This window comes from Dendrobates tinctorius, unplaced genomic scaffold, assembly GCF_039654945.1.
Source record: "Dendrobates tinctorius isolate UK_male_01 unplaced genomic scaffold, ASM3965494v1 ptg000126l, whole genome shotgun sequence".
Lineage (NCBI taxonomy): Eukaryota > Metazoa > Chordata > Amphibia > Anura > Dendrobatidae > Dendrobates > Dendrobates tinctorius.
This window is the reverse complement of record NW_027361794.1, coordinates 13,176,529-13,197,586: the sequence shown is the minus strand read 5'-3', so window position 1 is coordinate 13,197,586 and position 21,058 is coordinate 13,176,529. Positions and strand designations below refer to the sequence as shown.

General features: G+C 49.9%; 1 protein-coding gene and 1 pseudogene across 1 annotated transcript in view; one reads left to right on the top strand and one right to left on the bottom strand.

Moving 5' to 3' along the window:
• LOC141047322 (uncharacterized) overlaps positions 1–13,309 on the bottom strand; it is a 32,852-nt gene extending 19,543 nt beyond the window's left edge. The window contains exons 1-2 of the mRNA XM_073542383.1: positions 13,063–13,309; positions 5,051–5,159 (exon numbers count right to left, since the gene is read on the bottom strand). Coding sequence (XP_073398484.1) covers positions 5,051–5,074 — 24 coding nt within the window. The 5' untranslated portion in view covers positions 5,075–5,159; positions 13,063–13,309. The remainder of the gene's footprint in view (positions 1–5,050; positions 5,160–13,062) is intronic.
• Positions 1–21,058, top strand: part of LOC141047308 (uncharacterized) — a 442,763-nt pseudogene that overhangs the window by 310,366 nt on the left and 111,339 nt on the right.

Below are 21,058 nucleotides of genomic sequence, written 5' to 3'. Positions count from 1 at the left end.
GAAGAATAAAACCGCTTTATCAATTTTACCGCACCTGGAACGGCGTAAACGCACCCCCCCCAAAAGAAATTCATGAAACGCTGGTTTTTGTAAATTCTGCTTCCCAAAAAACAAAATAAAAAGCGATCAAAAAAGTCACGTGCCCGAAAATTGTATCAATGAAAACGTCAACTCGTCCCGCAAAAAATAAGACCTCACATGACTCGGTGAGTCAAAATATGGAAAAATTATAGCTCACAATATGTGGTGATGCAAAAACTATTTTTACAATAAAAAGCGTCTTTTAGCGTGCGACAGCTGCCAAACATAAAAACCGCCATAAATAGTAAATCAAACCCCCCATTATCACCCCCTTAGTTAGGGAAAAATACTAAAATAAAAAAAATGTATTTATTTCCATTTTCCCATTAGGGTTAGGGCTAGGGTTAGGGCTAGGGCTAGGGTTAGGATTAGGGCTAGGATTAGGGTTAGGGGTGTGTAGGGGTTAGGGTTGGAGTTAGAATTGGGGGGTTTCCACTGTTTGGGCACATCAGGTGCTCTCCAAATGCAACATGGCGTCTGATCTCAATTCCAGCCAATTCTGCGTTGAAAAAGTCAAATGGTGCTCCTTCCCTTCCAAGCTCTGCCATGCGCCCAAACAGTGTTTTACCCCCACATATAGGGTATCTGCCTACTCAGGACAAATTGCAAAACAATTTTTGGGGTCCAATTTCTCCTGTTACCCTTAGGAAAATAAAAAATTGGGGGCAAAAATATCATTTTTGTGGAAAAAAATGATTTTTTTATTTTCACGCCCGGGCGTTATAAACTTCTGTGAAGCACTTGGGGGTTCAAAGTGCTCACCACACATCTAGATAAGTTCCTTGGGGGGTCTAGTTTCCAAAATGGGGCCACTTGTGGGGAGTTTCAATATTTTAGGTACATCAGAGGCTCTCCAAACGCACATGACACCCGCAGACCATTCCATCAAAGTCTGCATTCCAAAACGTCACTACTTCCCTTCCGACCCCCGACGTGTGCCCATACAGTAGTTTTCTCCCACATATTGGGTGTCAGCGTACTCAGGACAAATTGGACAACAACTTTTGGGGTCCAATTTCTCCTGGTACCATTGGGAAAATAAAAAAGTTGGTGACTAAAAGATCATGTTTGTAGAAAAAATAAGATTTTTTTATTTTCACGCCCAGGCATTATAAACTTCTGTGAAGCACTGGGGGGTTCAAAGTTCTCACCACACATCTAGATAAGTTCCTTGGGGGGTCTAGTTTCCAAAATGGTGTCATTTGTGGGGGTTTCCACAGTTTTGGTACATCAGGGGTTTTCCAATCGCGACATGGTGTCCGATCTCAATTCCAGCCAAAAACGTCAAATGGCGCTCCTTCCTTTCCGTGCTCTGCCTTGCGCCCAAATAGTGGTTTACCCCAACATGTGGGGTATCAGCGTACTCAGGAAAAATTGCACAGTAACTTTTAGGGTCCTGTTACCCTTGGTAAAATGAAAATTGGGGGTGAAAAGATCATTTTTGTGGAAAAAATATGATTTTTTAATTATACCGCTGTACGTTATGAACTTCTGTGAAGCCCTTGTGGGTTCAAAGTTCTCACCACATATCTAGATAAGTTCCTTGGGGGGTCTAGTTTCCAAAATGGGGTCACTTGTGGGGGGTTTCCACTGTTTAGGCACATCAGGGGCTCTCCAAACGCGACATGGCGTCCGATCTGAATTCCAGCCACTTTTGCATTGAAAAAGTCAAACGGCGCTCCTTCCCTTCTGAGCTCTACCATGCGCCGAAACAGTGATTCCCCACACATATCGGGTATCAGCGTACTCAAGACAAATTGCACAATAACTTTTGCAGTCCAATTTCTCCTGTTACCCTTGGTAAAATGAAAAAAATTGAATCTGAAGTATTTTTTTTGTGAAAAAAAGTTAAATGTTAATTTTTTTTAAATATTCAAAAAGTGGCTTCAAATGTGATGTGGTCCGTAAAAATAAAATGGTGTTGCAAAAATGAGAACTCGCTGGTCAATTTTTAACCCTTATAACTTCCTAACAAAAAAAAAATTTGGTTCCAAAATTGTGCTGATGTAAAGTAAACATGTGGGAAATGTTACTTATCAAGATTTTTGTGTGCTGTATCTCTGTGATTTAAGGTCATAAAAATTCAAATTTGGAATATTGCGAAATTTTAAAATTTTTTGCCAAATTTCCGTTTTTTTCACAAATAAACGCAAGTTATTTGAATGAAATTTTACCACTAACATGAAGTACAATATGTCACGAGAAAACAATGTCAGAATCACTGGGATCCATGGAAGCGTTTCAGAGTTATTACCTCATGAAGGTACAGTAGTCAGAATTGTAAAAATTGGCCCGGGAGTTAACGTGCAAACCACCCTTGGTAGTGAAGGGGTTAATACCACATACAAGGGTCATAAACCATCACACCATGACCAGACTAGATATTATCACCACCTAGTTACAGAATAATACCACACACAAGGAACAAATACCTCCATACCATGACCAGATCACATATTACCATCACATAGTGATCAAATAATACCACATACAGAGAAAAATACCACCACATCATAACCAGATCACATACTACCACCACATAGTGACCGAATGCTACAATACTGATCATTAATAAAAAAAACACAACACTAATGCCATTATTCACAGTAGCTCTGTATATAATGTCAGTGTACAGGTAACTCAGTGATCACCAGTGACATTATACACAGGAGCTATGTATATAGTGTACAGGTAATACAGTGACGTCTCTAGCTGAAGTCCTTCATCTTTTCTTTCCTTTTTCATGCAGCGCAGACCGCCATTATTTCTTCCACCCAGGACTCATCTCTACATAAAATAACACATAGTTACCTAGAGCACATTCCCCACTTTTTCCCCTTTCTTCTACAATACACATCTGAATACAGACATGCACCTAATAGATAGTTATTTTGCAATCCACCATTCCAAATATAAATTACTAGATGTGTGCCCGATGCTATCGCATCGGGAGGGCAGTAACATCACGATGGGGGCAGCGACCCACCCACTTCCGTGCAGTCACAACTGGCAGGAAAGACAGTGTTTTGCGGCCTGTGCTGGAGATGGTGTGTGGCGCCACCAGGGGGTGGCCGCACCCAATCTCCAGCACAGGCCTCAAGCCGTGGACTTTCCTGCCGGCTGTGACTGCACGGAGGTGGGTGGGCTGGCAGCGGCGGGATCCGGCACGTGTAGTCAGGCAGTGGGCCCTGGCGGCGGCCGGGCGGAGGCATCCCTCTCATTACTCTCTCCTCATTAACACCCCCTCATTACACCCTCTCATTATACCCCCTTCATTACACCCCTCTCGTTATACCCCCTCGTTACCCCACTTTCACAGCATCGCGATCGCAGCGGTGGCCTGGATCTGAGCGGCAGCTGGGATCCGAGCGGCGGCTGGGATCCAAGCAGTTGCCAGGATCCCAGCGGCAGTCAGGATCGCAGCGGCGGCTGGGATCGCAGCGGCAGCCTGGTTCCGAGCAGCAGCTGCGATCCCAGTGGAGGTTGGGATCGTAGCGGTGGCCTGGATCCGAGCGGCGGTCGAGATCGCAGCAGTGGCTCGGATCTGAGCGGCATCACTTGGGTGTTCCAAAATGGCAGTCGGCGAACTTCCGGTGCGGCGCGGTGGATTGTGAGATTCGGGGACATCCAGATGGAAGTGGATGACAGACAATTTAAGGCAATTGTATATAAAGATAATCCACCACTGAACCCCCACCAACTATAAATAGAAAATTTTCCCCACCTAATATATACCGTACATTAATTAGCCCCTGTACTCTTTCCCCAATTCATTACCAGTCACTGCATCATCAATTCCCCCCACTATGTGCCTCCTGCTCCCCCGATTCATTTTATTTACATGCCTCTTCCGCCCTAATTCATTGTCATGTCTTCTGTCTCTCCCACCCTCTATTCATTATCAACTGCTCTCCCCCACATTCAATACATCATTTACTCCCACCACCCTCAACATTCATCATTGATTGCTCTCCCCCAGGTCCTCATTTGCTCTCCCCATCCCCCACCTTCAATTCAATTGATGTCCCCCATTCCTCACTTCATCATTCCCAGTCCTCCTCTCCCTCAATTCATCAGTTGCAGTTCCCCATTATACCCCCCACTCCATCATGTTGATAAGAACTGAATGAGTTAAATGAATTTTGCTGAACTTTATCTTTTCTTCGAGGAGATGTCTCAGACATCTCCCTTGTGAACCAAGGTCAAATATTTCCTGCTTACATGGCAAAGCTGTTGTAGAAGTAACTATTTTTCTTTTCTTTATTGCGCATGTCTGTAAATATCTAAATTCTTTGCTATAAAAGATGGAAGCCTAACTGATAAGCCAGAGGCGTCTTGGCAGGCATCCCGAGTTGTATCATACAGCTTGTGTCTGTGTTATTCTTCTCGACGGGATAATTAATTAGAGACATATGGTGCCTACACCCAAGAACATCGGTCCTTTGGATGAAAGAGGTATCTGAGGGATCCCGACAGTTTCCTGGCGCCCGAACAGGGACCTGAAATAGGCACCTCTCCAAGACTACCCGACCTACAGACCACTTCAACTACTGATGAAATTGTGAACAGCAGACCTAAACACCTGGCCAGGTAAGAGATCATTCTTCTCTTCTCTGCTCTTCATAATATATCATTTTAACTAAGGTCCGTATCAAGGGGAATCTAGTAGAGGAGGGGGCCATAAAATCTGGTCCATATAAGAACTCTGAGGAAATCGGGTGTGACACGCATATGTAACTTCTGCTCGAATGAGAGGTTATTGTAGATTCTGCCTGTATACTGCTATCTTTAGGAGAAGAGCTGATGCAAATCAAAATGGGTATGGTGCATGGACGTTTGCGGGAACAGTCCCAGGGTTGAATATACAAAAATTTCACCACGTACGTAAGGGAGATGAATGGTGGATATTACTAGCATTAAATACACATATCCCATTGAATGATACGTTGAGAGGTCTAACATTACGGACCTTGAGGTTAGGTGAACAATTCATATTACAAAAGCCCGGACGGACAAGTTTTTCACAATAGACGATTCCGCGTTAGGAATCCAGGAGGTTGTTGAGTGGCTGCTTTGATCTGAAAGATTGTGGAAAGTAGAAAAATAAGCTGCACAGTAGGTATTCGTTCAAAGAGTGGTGATATTGCCTAACTGGGTTATGTGACAGCGTCCTTTCGGGGAGGTCACCGCCTAAGCTTAAATCAACACCCTTTACGAATAAACCTTGTGACAGATAAGAGTGTGATAGAATGAGCACAGGATCATGAAATAAGCCTGTGACGAGATATGATTGAAGAACCCCAGTAGATGGACACTTTATTTACAATCCTGTGTGTTGTGGGAGTGTTACTGTTCGGATGCTACCTAGCATATAAGTACACGAGACACGTAGTACAAGAAGGAACAGACACCCCGTTTAACCTGTTGGCACCTTAGGAAGAAGGTAACGAGGTATAGTAGAGCCTAGTCTTGAGCTTACCCAATACACCACCTAAGGCAGGGGACCAACAGGAAAGAAACAAGAAAAACAGGATAAGAATAAAAGATAAAATGGGGAACAGTCAGGGAAAGACACCCGAAGAAGGAGACCGGTTATGTGATATAATTGAGGATAGATATGGAAGTAGTGCAGCAAAGAACCTGGAAAAAGTATTAATCAAATCCAAAGTGCAAGATAGTCAGGCTGTGTGAATAGCTACTTGTGTGACCTGTGCTACTGACCTAAGCGAATTGCACTAAATCCTATCCAGACAAGATCATAAGAAGCTGACATAATAGTGTGGATAGTGGGTAGTGGGGACATTGGCCCTTGAGGAGTAAGCTGACAGTAGACATCAGACGACCAACCCCATCAGGACCTAGAAGTGTGACTAGAATAAGAAAGATGCAGGTGTATTATCCCTGGAGCCCCTATGACCAGCTAGCTTTGCTGAAGCAGCTGCCTGACCCTGAAGACCAACCATTCCCGTTTTACAGACACATAAAGGAAGTACAGCAGACATATAAGTGTACCTGGGCAGACCTAGAGAGATTGGTGAGTTTAAAGGCAGGTGACGCACTAGATCATATAATTAAGACACATACAGATGTGACAAAGAATCAGGCTTGGGGCATGGATGATAAATCTGCACGATCTGGGGAGACGTACTGTGAGTCACTAAGACAATGGGCTATAGTGGAACAATCAGAGCAGTCTGTACTCCTAACTAATGTGACACAGCAAAAAGGAGAGAGGGTAGAGATATACTTTGGACGGTTACAGCTGAAATGGGCAGACATGGGGTACATTTGCATAAACCCACTTGATGTTAGAATACTGGTGAATGCATTCATTGACGGTATGAACAAAGACTTACGAGACGCAGTACAGACAGTCAGACCTGAATGGAGATATGTAGATCCGAAAGACCTCCTTAAGGTAGCTAAAGAAATTGAGCAAACAAGGACAATAAGACGACCTGTCATGTATGCTGGAGCACAAGGAAAAAAGTGGAGACGTAATAGGGAAGGCATGTGAGATCACACTGACGTTTCTTTTGACAATCTATTCCCCACATGACATCCATGCCATACTCCTACAAGTTCAACCAAAACATCTGTCTATGGCCAGACAGCTCCGACTTGAGTGTGTTCTACTAATTCCTGAGTATGTCACTCCTCAAAAGATGTAATGTTCTGAATCCAGCCAACCTCCTGCCTGTGGATTCAGAAAAGGGGGAATTGGTGACCGTATTAGCAAGTGAGGAAGGATACTTTGACATGACACATGAACATGTCTGCATAGAACTGATGAGTCAGGAGACAGTTGGGTTTGCACACATTCATGAAAAACCTGTTCCTAATGCAGACTTTGAGTTTCTTTTTTGTAGATGGCCCCAGATACCACCAGGATGGACGATTCTACACTGGATATGCAGTAGTATCCTCACATGAGGTAATCCGAGCGGAACCACTCTCTCCTCACATGTCGGCGCAGGAGGCAGAGTTGAAGGCACTCACTGAGGCGTGTAGAGCCGCTGCAGGTAAAGTCGCTAATATTTTCACAGATTCGAAGCCCATTAAAAATGCAGAGCTGGTGAAACAATTGATGGAGGCATTGATGTTACCAGTCCAGGTTGGCATTGTCAAGGTAAAAGCACACAGAAAGGTGACTCCGTGGAGGTAGAGGGCAATAGAAGGGCGAACGAGGCTGCTAAAATAGCACAAGGCGGCCTAGAGAGAGCAGTGGACGGTGGCGGGGAGTCAGCGTATTCCAGCCACATTGGGTCTAGATGTCCTGAAATCCCTCCAGCAAAAGGCTGCCCAAACAGAGAAGGTACACCGGGGGAGACTGGGAGCTGAGCTGAACTCAAATGGAGTATGGGAGAATAAGGATAAAATGTGCCCACCAAAGTCCCTGTTCCCAATCATGGCGCAAGCAGCACATGGCCCCAATCACACCTCAAAAAGTCACATGTGTGCCATGGTAGATGCCTTCTGGATCGCTCCTGGTTTCAGTTACGCAGCCGTGAAACTTGTACAATCATGCCTCATCTGTGCACAGCACAACCCAGGTAAAACAGTAAAAGTCCCTAAGAAAGCGACACCTAGGTCTCTCTACCCGTTTCAGAGACGGCAGATTGACGACATACAGCTACCAAGGTAGGAGTGTATGCAAATATCCTAGTATGTGTAGATCTCTTCTCTGGTTGTCCGGAAGCCTATCCGGTAAAACGTGCAAATGCTAAAATGAGTACAGAAAAACTGATGAAAGAACTGATCTGCAGGTATGGTGTCCCAGAAACCACAGAAACAGATAGGGGTGCACACTTCACGGGAGAAATAAAGAGGGAAGTCATGCAGGCCCCGGGTGTACAGCAAACATTTCATACACCATATAGGCCACAAGGTAGTGGGAAGGTGGAAAGACTAAATGGGACACAAACTGAAAATTCAAAAGGCCATGGCAGACACAGGAAAGAGCTGGGTGGAGTGCTTGCCTCTTGCACTCTTTTCAGTCAGACACACTCCAAATAGAAACACAGGCTTGTCTCCTTCTGAAGTCCTGAGACTTAGAGATCAGTATGATAAAGACAATGATCGTACTAAAGATGGTTGGTGGTCAGACACTTTCTCCTTTCTTAATCCAGCTAATTGGTTTAAGGGTATTGGAGGCTGGATAGCTGGGATTATACTAAGTTTATTACGTATTGCCGTTTGTCTCCTTATAATATATGTGCTATTGAAACTTGTTTTTTGGTGTATCTCTATATGCAAGAAAAGATGTAGAAATAGATAAGGAAGTTTGACTGTAAACAACAAGAATTTAACTATTATTCCTTTGAGTCCTAGATTGACATCTCATTTCTGGCATGAAGGAGCGTACTCTTGCAATGATGGACGTGGCTTCAGTATCTGGGGGATGGAGAAGGTAGAAGACCTGTCTCCCTTGGGTAACCCGTCGGCCTGGCATAGTACCTGGTGAACGAGCCACTATCCGCTGTTGTTGCAGGATCCAGTGTTCCAGATTGTGGAAAATGAAGATGTCAAAGGGGGGAATGATAAGAACTGAATGAGTTAAATGAATTCTGCTGAACTTTATCTTTTCTTCGAGGAGATGTCTCAGACATCTCCCTTGTGAACCAAGGTCAAATATTTCCTGCTTACATGGCAAAGCTGTTGTAGAAGTAACTATTTTTCTTTTCTTTATTGCGCATGTCTGTAAATATCTAAATTCTTTGCTGTAAAAGATGGAAGCCTAACTGATAAGCCAGAGGCGTCTTGGCAGGCATCCCGAGTTGTATCATACAGCTTGTGTCTGTGTTATTCTTCTCGACGGGATAATTAATTAGAGACATATGGTGCCTACACCCAAGAACATCGGTCCTTTGGATGAAAGAGGTATCTGAGGGATCCCGACAATGTGCAGTCCCCCCTCGCCCCACTTCATCATGTGCAGTTCCGTTCCGCTCATGTGCAGTCCCCCATCCCCTCTCACATCATCAATTGTAGCAGCCACTTCATCACCATTTGCAAATTGCAGCCCCCTTTATCATTAGTAGCACACTCTCCATCATTTGCAGCCCCTCCATCATTGACAAATGCAGCCTTATCCATCATTTGCAGCCCCCTTTATCATTTGCTGCACCCTCTCCATAAATGGCAGCCCCCATTCCATCATTTCCAGCACCCCTCCATCATTTGAAGCACCCCCTTCATCATGTGCAGCACCCCCTCCATCATGTGCAGCACCCCTCCATCATGTGCAGCACCCCCTCCATCATGTGCAGCACCCCCCTCCATCATGTGCAGCACCCCTCTCCATCATTTGCAGCACCCCCTCCATCATCATTTGCAAATTGCAGCCCCCTTTATCATTAGTAGCACACTCTCCATCATTGACAAATGCCGCCTCATCCATCATTTGCAGCCCCCTTTATCATTTGCTGCACCACTTCCATCATTTGAAGCACCCCCTCCATCATGTGCAGCACCCCTCCATCATGTGCAGCACCCCCTCCATCATGTGCAGCACCCCCTCCATCAAGTGCAGCCTCCCCTCCATCATGTGCAGCCTCCCCTCCATCATTTGCAGCACCCCTCTTCATCATGTGCAGCACCCCCTCCATCATGTGCAGCACCCCCTCCATCATGTGCAGCACCCCCCTCCATCATGTGCAGCACCCCCCTCCATCATGTGCAGCACCCCCTCCATCATGTGCAGCACCCCCTTCATCATGTGCAGCACCCCCTCCATCATGTGCCGCACCCCCTTCCATCATTTGCAGCACCCCCTCCGTCATTTGCAACACCCCCTCCGTCATGTGCAGGACCCGCTCCGTCATGTGCAGCACCCCCTCCATCATGTGCAGCACCCCCTCCATCATGTGCAGCACCCCCTCCATCATGTGCAGCACCCCCTCCATCATGTGCAGCACCCCCCTCCATCATGTGCAGCACCCCCTCCATCATGTGCAGCACCCCCCTCCATCATTTGCAGCACCCCCTCCATAATTTGCAACATCCCCTCCGTCATGTGCAGACCCCTCCATCATGTGCAGCACCCCCTCCATCATGTACAGCACCCCCTCCATCATGTGCAGCACCCCCTCCATCATGTGCAGCACCCCCCTCCATCATGTGCAGCACCCCCTCCATCATTTGCAGCACCCCCTCCATCATGTGCAGCACCGCCTCCATCATGTGCAGCACCCCCTTCATCATGTGCAGCACCCCCTCCATCATGTACAGCACCCCCTCCATCATGTGCAGCACCCCCCTCCATCATGTGCAGCACCCCCCTCCATCATGTGCAGCACCCCCTTCCATCATGTGCAGCACCCCCCTCCATCATGTGCAGCACCCCCTCCATCATGTACAGCACCCCCTCCATCATGTGCAGCACCCCCTTCCATCATGTGCAGCACCCCCTTCCATCATGTGCAGCACCCCCCTCCATCATGTGCAGCACCCCCCTCCATCATTTGCAGCACCCCCTCCATCATGTGCAGCACCCCCTCCATCATGTGCAGCACCCCCTCCATCATGTGCAGCACCCTCTCCATCATGTGCCGCACCCCCCTCCATCATTTGCAGCACCCCCTCCATCATTTGCAGCACCCCCTCCATCATGTGCAGCACCCCTCCATCACGTGTAGCACCCCCTTCATCATGTGCAGCACCCCCTCCATCATGTGCAGCACCCCCTCCATCATTTGCAGCCCCCTCCATCATTTGCAGCACCCCCTCCGTCATGTGCAGCCCCTCTCCATCATGTGCAGCACCCCCCTCCATCATGTGCAGCACCCCCCTCCATCATGTGCAGCACCCCCTCCATCATGTGCAGCACCCCCTTCATCATGTGCAGCACCCCCTCCATCATGTGCCGCACCCCCTTCCATCATTTGCAGCACCCCCTCCGTCATTTGCAACACCCCCTCCGTCATGTGCAGGACCCGCTCCGTCATGTGCAGCACCCCCTCCATCATGTGCAGCACCCCCTCCATCATGTGCAGCACCCCCTCCATCATGTGCAGCACCCCCTCCATCATGTGCAGCACCCCCCTCCATCATGTGCAGCACCCCCCTCCATCATGTGCAGCACCCCCTCCATCATGTGCAGCACCCCCCTCCATCATTTGCAGCACCCCCTCCATAATTTGCAACATCCCCTCCGTCATGTGCAGACCCCTCCATCATGTGCAGCACCCCCTCCATCATGTACAGCACCCCCTCCATCATGTGCAGCACCCCCTCCATCATGTGCAGCACCCCCCTCCATCATGTGCAGCACCCCCTCCATCATTTGCAGCACCCCCTCCATCATGTGCAGCACCGCCTCCATCATGTGCAGCACCCCCTTCATCATGTGCAGCACCCCCTCCATCATGTACAGCACCCCCTCCATCATGTGCAGCACCCCCCTCCATCATGTGCAGCACCCCCCTCCATCATGTGCAGCACCCCCTTCCATCATGTGCAGCACCCCCCTCCATCATGTGCAGCACCCCCTCCATCATGTACAGCACCCCCTCCATCATGTGCAGCACCCCCTTCCATCATGTGCAGCACCCCCTTCCATCATGTGCAGCACCCCCCTCCATCATGTGCAGCACCCCCCTCCATCATTTGCAGCACCCCCTCCATCATGTGCAGCACCCCCTCCATCATGTGCAGCACCCCCTCCATCATGTGCAGCACCCTCTCCATCATGTGCCGCACCCCCCTCCATCATTTGCAGCACCCCCTCCATCATTTGCAGCACCCCCTCCATCATGTGCAGCACCCCTCCATCACGTGTAGCACCCCCTTCATCATGTGCAGCACCCCCTCCATCATGTGCAGCACCCCCTCCATCATTTGCAGCCCCCTCCATCATTTGCAGCACCCCCTCCGTCATGTGCAGCCCCTCTCCATCATTTGCAGCACCCCCTCCATCATTTGCAGCACCCCCTCCATCATTTGCAGCACCCCCTCCATCATGTGCAGCACCCCTCCATCACGTGCAGCACCCCCTTCATCATGTGCAGCACCCCCCTCCATCATTTGCAGCCCCCCTCCATCATTTGCAGCACCCCCTCCGTCATGTGCAGCCCCTCTCCATCATTTGCATACATATTACTCCTTACAACCTACACAACATGGGCCTCACTCCGTATGGAACTAAATTACTCAAAGCCAAAAGAATAATGGGTGCCTCAAGTCAGACTAGAAAAAACAAGCAGCAAGATTGGGCACAGAACTTCAAAGTAAAAGCTACGTGGCACACATGATAATAACTGCAGTGCGGTATAATACGGCCAGCAATCAGAAAAACAATCATACCGTAAAATACTAGAGCGACATAAAGTTACATTGGGAGGGAACAATAACATAAAGCGCCTAAATGCATATACACACATTCCCAAACTGCAAACTAAGCCATATAGATAACCCCGACTGCCATGATAAATGTGCATATAAACTCTACAATACCGGTAATGTGACCAAGCTGCTGCGGCCCACCCCGACGCGCGTTTCACCTATTCTTCCAGGAGGGCGGAGTCAGAGCTGCGCAGCCATTAAGATAAGACGGCCGTGCACAGCTGAGAAAGCTCCTGGTGCTGACGTGTGCGCCACAGGCTCACAGCACATTAGTGCACGATGGGGCCCGATGAGCAGAAGCACAAGAGGGGGGCCCTCAGCCCCTGTGTGCTGCTCATCATCGGGCCCCATACAGCAGTAAGGGCAGTAATGCCCTGATGGCGGCCCTGCCTGCAGGTGAATAGGGGAATATTATCATGTGGGGGAAGAAGGGAGAATTATTACAGTTGCCGGGACAAAGGGGAGGACATTACTGTCTGGAGGAAAACGCAGCCAGTGCACAGACACAGCCAGGAGTCCCAGGTGTGAATAAGGCCTATAGTGAGTGTGATAACACTGTGTGTACAGCGCTGCGGAGTATGGAGGCGATATAGGAGGGAGAAATAACCCCATAGAGGATGAGGAGGACTCTGTACAGACCTCCACCTGCAGAGCCGCAACCGGGACTCGAGGAAGAAGCCACAGGGGAGAGAGGAGCTGCCGGCTGGAGGAACCTGGGAGGAGATATCACCGGAAAGGGCGGGGCCTCTGGCGGCTGTGAGTTTGCACTTGGAAGGTGAGTTGTGTAGTGGGAGTGTCAGTCTCTGAGAGCTGCAGCCGCTCATTGGCTGTGCAGCTCCGTGCTTTGATTGGCTGCCAGGCTGCAATTGGCGTGAGGCTGATTGGTGCATCAGGGCAGCGAATGTGCGCACAGGACCTGTGGCCTGCATACACTGAGGCCCCTGATCATGTGACCCCTGACTCCTCCCTTCCTGTAACCTCATCACTAGTGATGGGCAGTCCGGCTCTTTTTGGTGATGTGGCTCTCACGGCTTCGCTCACCAAAAAGAGCCGGCTCTTTTTGGATCCTAATCGTGATGTGTCGTTCATGAACAATCAGATTCAAAGAGCCTCATCCTTCTGTGAACGAAATGAGCCGGCTCTGCAGGGTGAAAGAGCCAAATCTTTTTTTTTTTTCTGGCGTCTGGCAGCTTATCAGATCCAGCTTAGTGAAGCCTGACTGTGACTCACCTGGGAGGAGGAGCCAAAAGAACCGGCTCTTTATGGTGAGCAGAGCCGAATGAGCCGGATCACCAAAAAAGAGCCGAACTTCCCATCACTAGATCCTAAATGGATCCCTATTGCATACATGTTCAGGCGTCCGACACTGTGCCCACCTACCACATAAACACCGCCCACTTTCTTGGAACCAATTAAATTGCGGGTTTTGTTTGGGTGGGCGGAGTTACATCAGCCGAACGCTGGGAGTTTTCGTCCAGTGAGAGCCATTCAGGGATTTTAGTGGCTCTCACTGGGGTACCGGCTCCCATCGTTCACAGCAGGGAGGCGGCTCTTTGTGTCGGATCGTTTGTGAAAGACACATCACTAGCTCATTGGCTATGCAGCTCTTTGCTTTGGCTGCCAGGCTGCAATTGGGTAGAGGCTAAGTCCAAGTCAGCTAAAGGACCTCTGCTGACGTCATGCCCATGTGACCAGAAGGGGCGGCGCCTCTTAGAGCAGAACAGACAGAGGAAGCTGTGGGTGTCATGGCGGGAAGTGGAGCATTTTGTGCGGGATTTGGAGTGTTCTGCGGGGTCAGTCTCTATAGAGCACGTGTCATAGTGGGATTTGGAGTATTTGCATGGGGCTGCTTGTGCATGCTGGAGGGGGTCTGCCTGGGGAGAAGTGGGTGATGTTGCTTGCATGGGTCTGCATGTGCATGCTGGGTGGTCTGCCTGGGGAGAAGGGGGTGATGTTGCTTGCATGGGACTGCATGTGCATGCTGGAGGGGCGTCTGCCTGGGGAGAAGGGGGTGAGGTTGCTTGTATGGGACTGCTTGAGAGGTGGTCTTCCAGGGGAGAAGGGGGTGAGGTTGCTTGCATGGGTCTGCATGTGCATGCTGGAGGGGGGGTCTGCCTGGGGAGAAGCGGGTGATCTTGCTTGCATGGGGCTGCATGCTGGAGGTGTGTCTGCCTGGGGAGAAGGGGGTGATGTTGCTTGCATGGGGCTGCATGCTGGAGGGCGTCTGCCTGGGGAGAAGGGGGTGATGTTGCTTACATGGGGCTGCATGTGCATACTGGAGGGGGGTCTGCCTGGGGAGAAGGGGGTGATGTTGCTTGCATGGGACTGCTTGAGAGGTGGTCTTCCAGGGGAGAAGGGGTGATGTTGCTTGCATGGGGCTGCATGTGCATGCTGGAGGGGGTCTGCCTGGGGAGAAGGGTGATGTTGCTTGCCTGGGGCTGCATGTGCGTGCAGGAGGGGGGCTGTCTGGGGAGAAGGGTGATGTTGCTTGCATGGGGCTGCATGTGCATGCTGGAGAGGGGTCTGGCTAGGGTGAAGGGAGTGATGTTATTTGCATGGGGCTGTATGTGCATGCTGGAGGGCAGACTGCCTGGTGAGAGCGGGGTGATGATGCTTGCATGGGGCTGCATGCTGGAGGGGGATTGCCTGGGAGAAGGGGGTGATGTTGCTTGCATAGGGCTGCATGTGCATGCTGGAGGGGGGGTCTGGGAGAAGGGAGTGATGATGCTTGCATGGGGCTGCATGTGCATGCTGGAGGGCAGTCTTCCTGGGCAGAAGGGGGTGATGTTGCTTGCATGGGGCTGCGTGTGCATGCTGGGGGGGGGGTCTGCCTGGGGAGAAGGGAGTAATGATGCTAGCATGGGGCTGCATGCTGGATGGAGTCTGCCTGGGAGAAGGGGGTGATGTTGCTTGCATGGGGCTGCATGTGCATGCTGGAGGGGGGGTCTGGGAGAAGGGAGTGATGATGCTTGCATGGGGCTGCATGTGCATGCTGGAGGGGGGACTGCCTTTGGAGAAGGGGGTGATGCTTGCGTGGGGCTGCGTGTGCATGCTGAAGGGGGGGGTCTGCCTGGGGAGAAGGGGGTGATGTTTCTTGCATGGGACTGCATGCTGGGAGTCTGCCTGGGGAAGTGGGTGTAGGTTGCATGGGACTGCATGCTTGGGGTCTGCCTAGGGAAGGAAGTGCGCTGCCGCTTGCCCTGCCGGGTGCGCTGCCACTGTAACCAAGGTTTTCCTCCGGCGCTGCACCTTTAAGACTAGGGACCCATTGTTTTGGTCGCTGTGACGAGGTAGTGGGCAGTGGGCTTCATACAGTCTGATCAGAATGTAAAGTAATAACCTCATGATCAGTTTGTACATTTTAGCTGAGCGGCCATGTCTTTTTGTACAACGTAGGCAGGATTTTTCTTACATAAATGTCTTTGTTTTCTTCTAGGTGTTGTGGATTTCCTCCGTCTTTTTTCACCGTGCCCTCCACAGTAGTGACCTCTTTGGATTCCAATTCATCATTTGTCATCTCTCCACCAAGTGGAGTGCTGGTGCCTCCACCATCCATGTTCTGCCAAAATAGGTGTGACCCAGTGCCCCTCTGATGTCCAATAAATGAGTCTAAATCTCTGAAATTACCCTCCCCTCTTCTGATGGCTTGCTAGGGTTGGTCCTGTGGGGGTCTACCACCTTTTGACTTCCTTTGTCCAATATTTAGTTCTCACCTTTACCGTATTTGCCTTACATACTGTCTGTACTTTGATGCTTCTCTGTGTCTTTTTTTCGGGGCTTTGTTTTGTTTTTTTTTTGTTTTTTGGGTCATCCTATGACGTGTTATCTATGGCACAGGGCCCACCTAGATCCCCTTCCCTTTACCCACGCTCGTGTCCTATAGTGTATTCAATGAGAAATGAATTTTGTGTTAAGTAACGCAATACAATTTCTCCTACGCCTCATTGGGGGACACAGACAGTGGGTGTTATGCTGCTTGCCACTAGGAGGACACTAAGTAAACCAGAAAAAAGTTAACTCCTCCCCTGCAGTATACACCCTCTCGCTGGATGAGATTTCTCCAGTTCTTGCTTTGTGTCTGTAGGAGGCACTTGGATCTGGCTTCAGACCCCACAGTTTTTATTTTCCTTTTTGATTTTTCTGTAAATTTTTATTTTTTAATTAACGGAGTGAAGGGGGCGACTGTTCCTTTCTACGGCCCGCTCTCCCCTGAACCAACAACAGGCAAGCACGTGGAGTATACCTCCCCGTACACTTTCCTGCGACGAACGGGACTGATTCCTCTGGCGATGGTTCCTTTACTGTCCCGGTAATCCACAGATACGAGGACATGAGGAGGGCTCTGGAGCACAACAGATGAAGCATGGAGTGCAATGGAAAAGACTGGAACAGCGCTTCCAAATGCCCTGAATCAGCCCCATAGCTCTCCATCCCCCTGCCCATAGGGAGGATCGATTGAGCATACCCCTTTAAGAACTCCAACTCTGCTACATCAGCCCAGGAGGATGAGAAGACCTGCATGGATGGCCCCGTGCAGCGCAGCCGGCCTGAGCACTGGAGTAGAGGTATGGGGTCGGGTCCTGTTTCCCGGGAGCGGTGCTGACTTTGTCTCAGCGGAGGTGCACAGGTGCGCCCCCCCCCCGCTCACAGCACTTACCGCGGGTAGGCCAAAAATTTAGTCCCCGGCTTTTCCGGCCTACTAGGCCGCAATTTGAATAGCGCCGCCCACGCTAGCGCCGCCGTCCCCCCTCCTTGGCGCCTCTCATTCCTTACGAGACACGCAATCCTAGTCTCAGGGGCCATGTCATTTACTTCTGGACTCGGACTGTGAGGCGCGCTCTGCCGGATATCGGGTGACACCACAGGGCCACCGTTATTCCTCCCGGAGACACAGCATAAGACCGGGGTAAGCTGCATCTGCCCTCAGAACAAAGCTTAACCCCTTCTCGGCACATTCCCTGCAGCTGCAGACCAGTCTCTGCTTTTAACTCTTTGAGACAGCGCTCCTGAATCTAAGGAGGCTAAACGGGCTGCTAAGAAGCACACCGTGTTTTTTACCTTGTGTACCACTTGCAAGACTGCCTTGCCCAGTGCCCAGACTAATCCGTTATGCACGGGCTGTGACCTGGCCTGCACTCAAACATCCCTCGCCGCTGCTGCTGACGGACTTCCTCCGTGTAATCCCCCTGAGTGGGCTGCGTCACTGTCACGGTCGGTGGAGTCACTGACCCAGGCTACAGACTCACTCCGGGAGACCTCTTTAAGTCAGAAAGCGTCTTAACCTCCCGAGGAGGGCTCTGGCGACGGCCGGGAACCGTCCACCAGCAGGGGCCGTACTCGTTCAAGGGATGGTCAGGTCTCTAGATAGCGGACCCATGACGAGTCCCCTAGTCACGCTTCAGCATCGGCGAGTTCTGTCTCTCGCTCTCCCCCTCCTAATGTTCGCAGCGAGCACGACTGAATTCGAATCTGACACGTCAGCCCCTCAGATTCCCCCAAATGACCAAGAGTCGCTTGGTTCTCTTATAGAATCAGTCAACAGGATTCTGAAGTTGGATGAGGAAAATATTCCCGCTCCAGCACACACTCTCTCATTTAAGAGAACCAAACGTATATGCAGGTTATTTACCAGCCATCCGGAGTTTAAGGACATTGTCCAGAAACATAGGATCGGCTACATAAGCGGTTCACAGGGCAAAAGTCTACTAAGGCTAAATACCCTTTTGTTCCAGACATAATGAAAGATTGGTTACAGTCCCCTTCGGTGGACCCTCCTGTATCGCGTCTTGCTTCTAAAACGCTCCTATCTGTTTCTGAGGGCGCCTCAGTCAGAAACCCCTCCGATCATCAAATTGACTACCTTGCCCGCTTAGTTTTTGAACCTTCAGGAGTGGCGCTTTTTCCATCTTTCGCGGCGACTTGGGTCACTAAGGCAATGGCCGCTTGGGCATAAGTCTTAATTACAGCCTTCCAGGGCACCAATCTTCCTCCGGAGGCAACCAGTGTCACCAGGCAGATAATTCACGCAGCGTACCTTGTAGTGGACGCTTCTTTAGATGCCGCCAATTGCGCTGCTCAAACTGCCGCTAATGCGATCTCCATTAGAAGAGCCCTATGGCTCAGCGACTGACGGGCAGATGCCACATCTAAAAGATCGTTGACTTCTCTGCCCTATCAAACTGGTCGTCTTTTTCGAGAGAAACTCGACCAGCTCATTTTTGATACTACCGGGGGAAAAAGTAAATTCCTTCCTCAACAAAAGGCTGTTCGGCCTTTTCGGAACCAACAGCCGACGCATTTTCGATCTCTTCGCAACAACTCCAGTTTGTCCTCTTCTACCTTCTCTTCCGGTTCAGGTCAGTCCCCGCGCGGAGACAGAGGATCCCAGACCTAACTGCTCTTGGAAGCCCAGGCCTAGGGCATCTGGATCTAGGGGAGCCAGATCTCATAGATCTTCTACGCAATGACTTGTGGTATCCGGCGGACACCGACAAAGTAGGCGGTCGTCTACTTTCCTTCAGGCACGCCTGGCTCGTGGTCGTCAGCAACAAGTGGGTTAGGGAGCTGGTGGCCTCCGGATACAAGATAGAATTTTCTTCTCTTCTCTCCCCCCCCAAGAAAAAGACAAGAGCCTTCCTTCGGGCTGTTCAGGCTCTGCAAAGGAACGGAGTCATCATTCCGGTCCCTCAGCACGAAAGGTTCAGGTGTTGTGAGTTCATTTTTCCCTTCACCGTTGAGGTCTGATGAACTCACTCCTCTGGTGAAGGAAGGTAGTGAGGCTGATTACCAAACACCTGGGCAGCTAGATGAAGACTGGGTGGCTGGAATTGAGGACTGGATATAAGGCAGCCGACGCCCTTCTACCTTGCTGGTGATCCTGCTGGATTCTTGGAGACCAGTCTGAGTCCTGCGTCTCAAAGCTAAGTTTTTCTGCTCTGCTTTGTACACTTCAGTTTTGTTTTTGTTTTGCCTTGTTTTTTGGGAGTTCTGCCATCCCTGGCTGGGGGTGAGCTGAATTCCATTTTTGTCTCTGATCTGTTGATCTTTTGCTCTGTCTTCAGAATATACCTGAGTGCTGATATAGTCTTTTGAAGCCTAGCGACTTCAGGGCCTGTTTTTCCTATCAGTCGGTTGGCACATTTTGGATAGGGTTTTTGCGGATGGCAGACAGCAGCTTTCCTATCCTGTCCTATATTAGTTAGCTTGGGCCCCATCATTTGCTCAACCTATCTTTCTATCTGTGTTGGTGTTTTCATCTTGCTTCACCGTCATATGTTGGGGGCTGCCTATTGCTTTGGGGTCTGCTCTGGGGCAGTTTAGTTTTTCCCCTTTCTGTCTTTAGGCTATGTAGTTCTCCGGCTGTGATCGAGGGGTCTAGGGCACCGTAGGAACCCCCCACGGCTACTGCTAGTTGTTGTGGATAGGTTCAGGGGTCTGCAATCCGATAGCTGCCAACCTCTCTGGTTTTTCTGGACTTAGCTAGTATTTTGTTTTTTTCCTCCTTCGGTGACTCATCATAACATTCAGGGGTTTTTATTCAAACCTTTTTGTGGTTCCAAAGAAGGACGGGACGATGCGGCCCATTCTGGATCTCAAACTGTTAAATCGGTTTGTCAAGGTACGGAGATTCCAAATGGAATTTCTCCGATCAGTTGTCGCTTCCATGGAAAAAGGAGAGTTCCTAGCATCCATCGACATCAAGGACGCTTACCTTCACATTCCGATCTGCCCATCCCACCAGCATTTCCTGAGTTTTGAAATTCACGAGGAACACTTCCAGTTCGTTGCCTTGCCCTTCGGACTCTCCACCGCCCCCAGGGTCTTTACCAAGGTCATGGCAGCTGTCATGGCCATTCTCCACTCTCAAGGAGTGGTGGTGTTACCGTACCTGGACGACCTGCTCATCCAGGGTCCGTCCCTTCCAGCCTGCAAGGAATCCGTGGATATAACAGTAAATACACTTTCTCGCCTGGGATGGCAGATAAACTTCGAAAAGTCTTTCCCAAAACTGGCTCAGCAGATTTCCCTTTTAGGAATGATCTTGAACACTTCCTGCGGGTTGGTCATTCTCCCTCCAGAAATGACGCAAGCCTTACAACAGGCAGCGCTGACTCTTTCCCGACCGATTTCTCACTCCATTCGTTTCAGCATGAGAGTTCTCAGAAAGATGGTGGCTGTGATTGAAGCAGTCCCATTCACACAGTTCCATCTCCATCCCTTACAACATGCGTTGCTGTTAGCTTGGGACAAGAACCCGTTCTCTCTGGACCATCGGTTCCTTCTGTCCCTGTGTGTCACATAAGCCCTCAAGTGGTGGACACTGACGTCCTCCCTGAATCAAGGGAGGTCTTTTCTCCCAGTAAGATGGTTGGTAGGAACCACCGACGTAAGTCTTCTAGGCTGGGGGCAGTCTTTCGTCACCACATGGCACAGGGTCGTTGATCAACTTGAGAGTCACATCTCCCCATCAACATTTTGGAGATATGAGCGATCAGATTAGCTCTACGGAGTTTCCACCATCTCCTCGAAGGTCACCCCATCAGGATCCAATCTGACAATGCCACGACTGTAGCATGTATCAACCGCTAGGTAGGTACTCTGAGCAGGATGGCCATGCACAAAGTGAGTCACATCC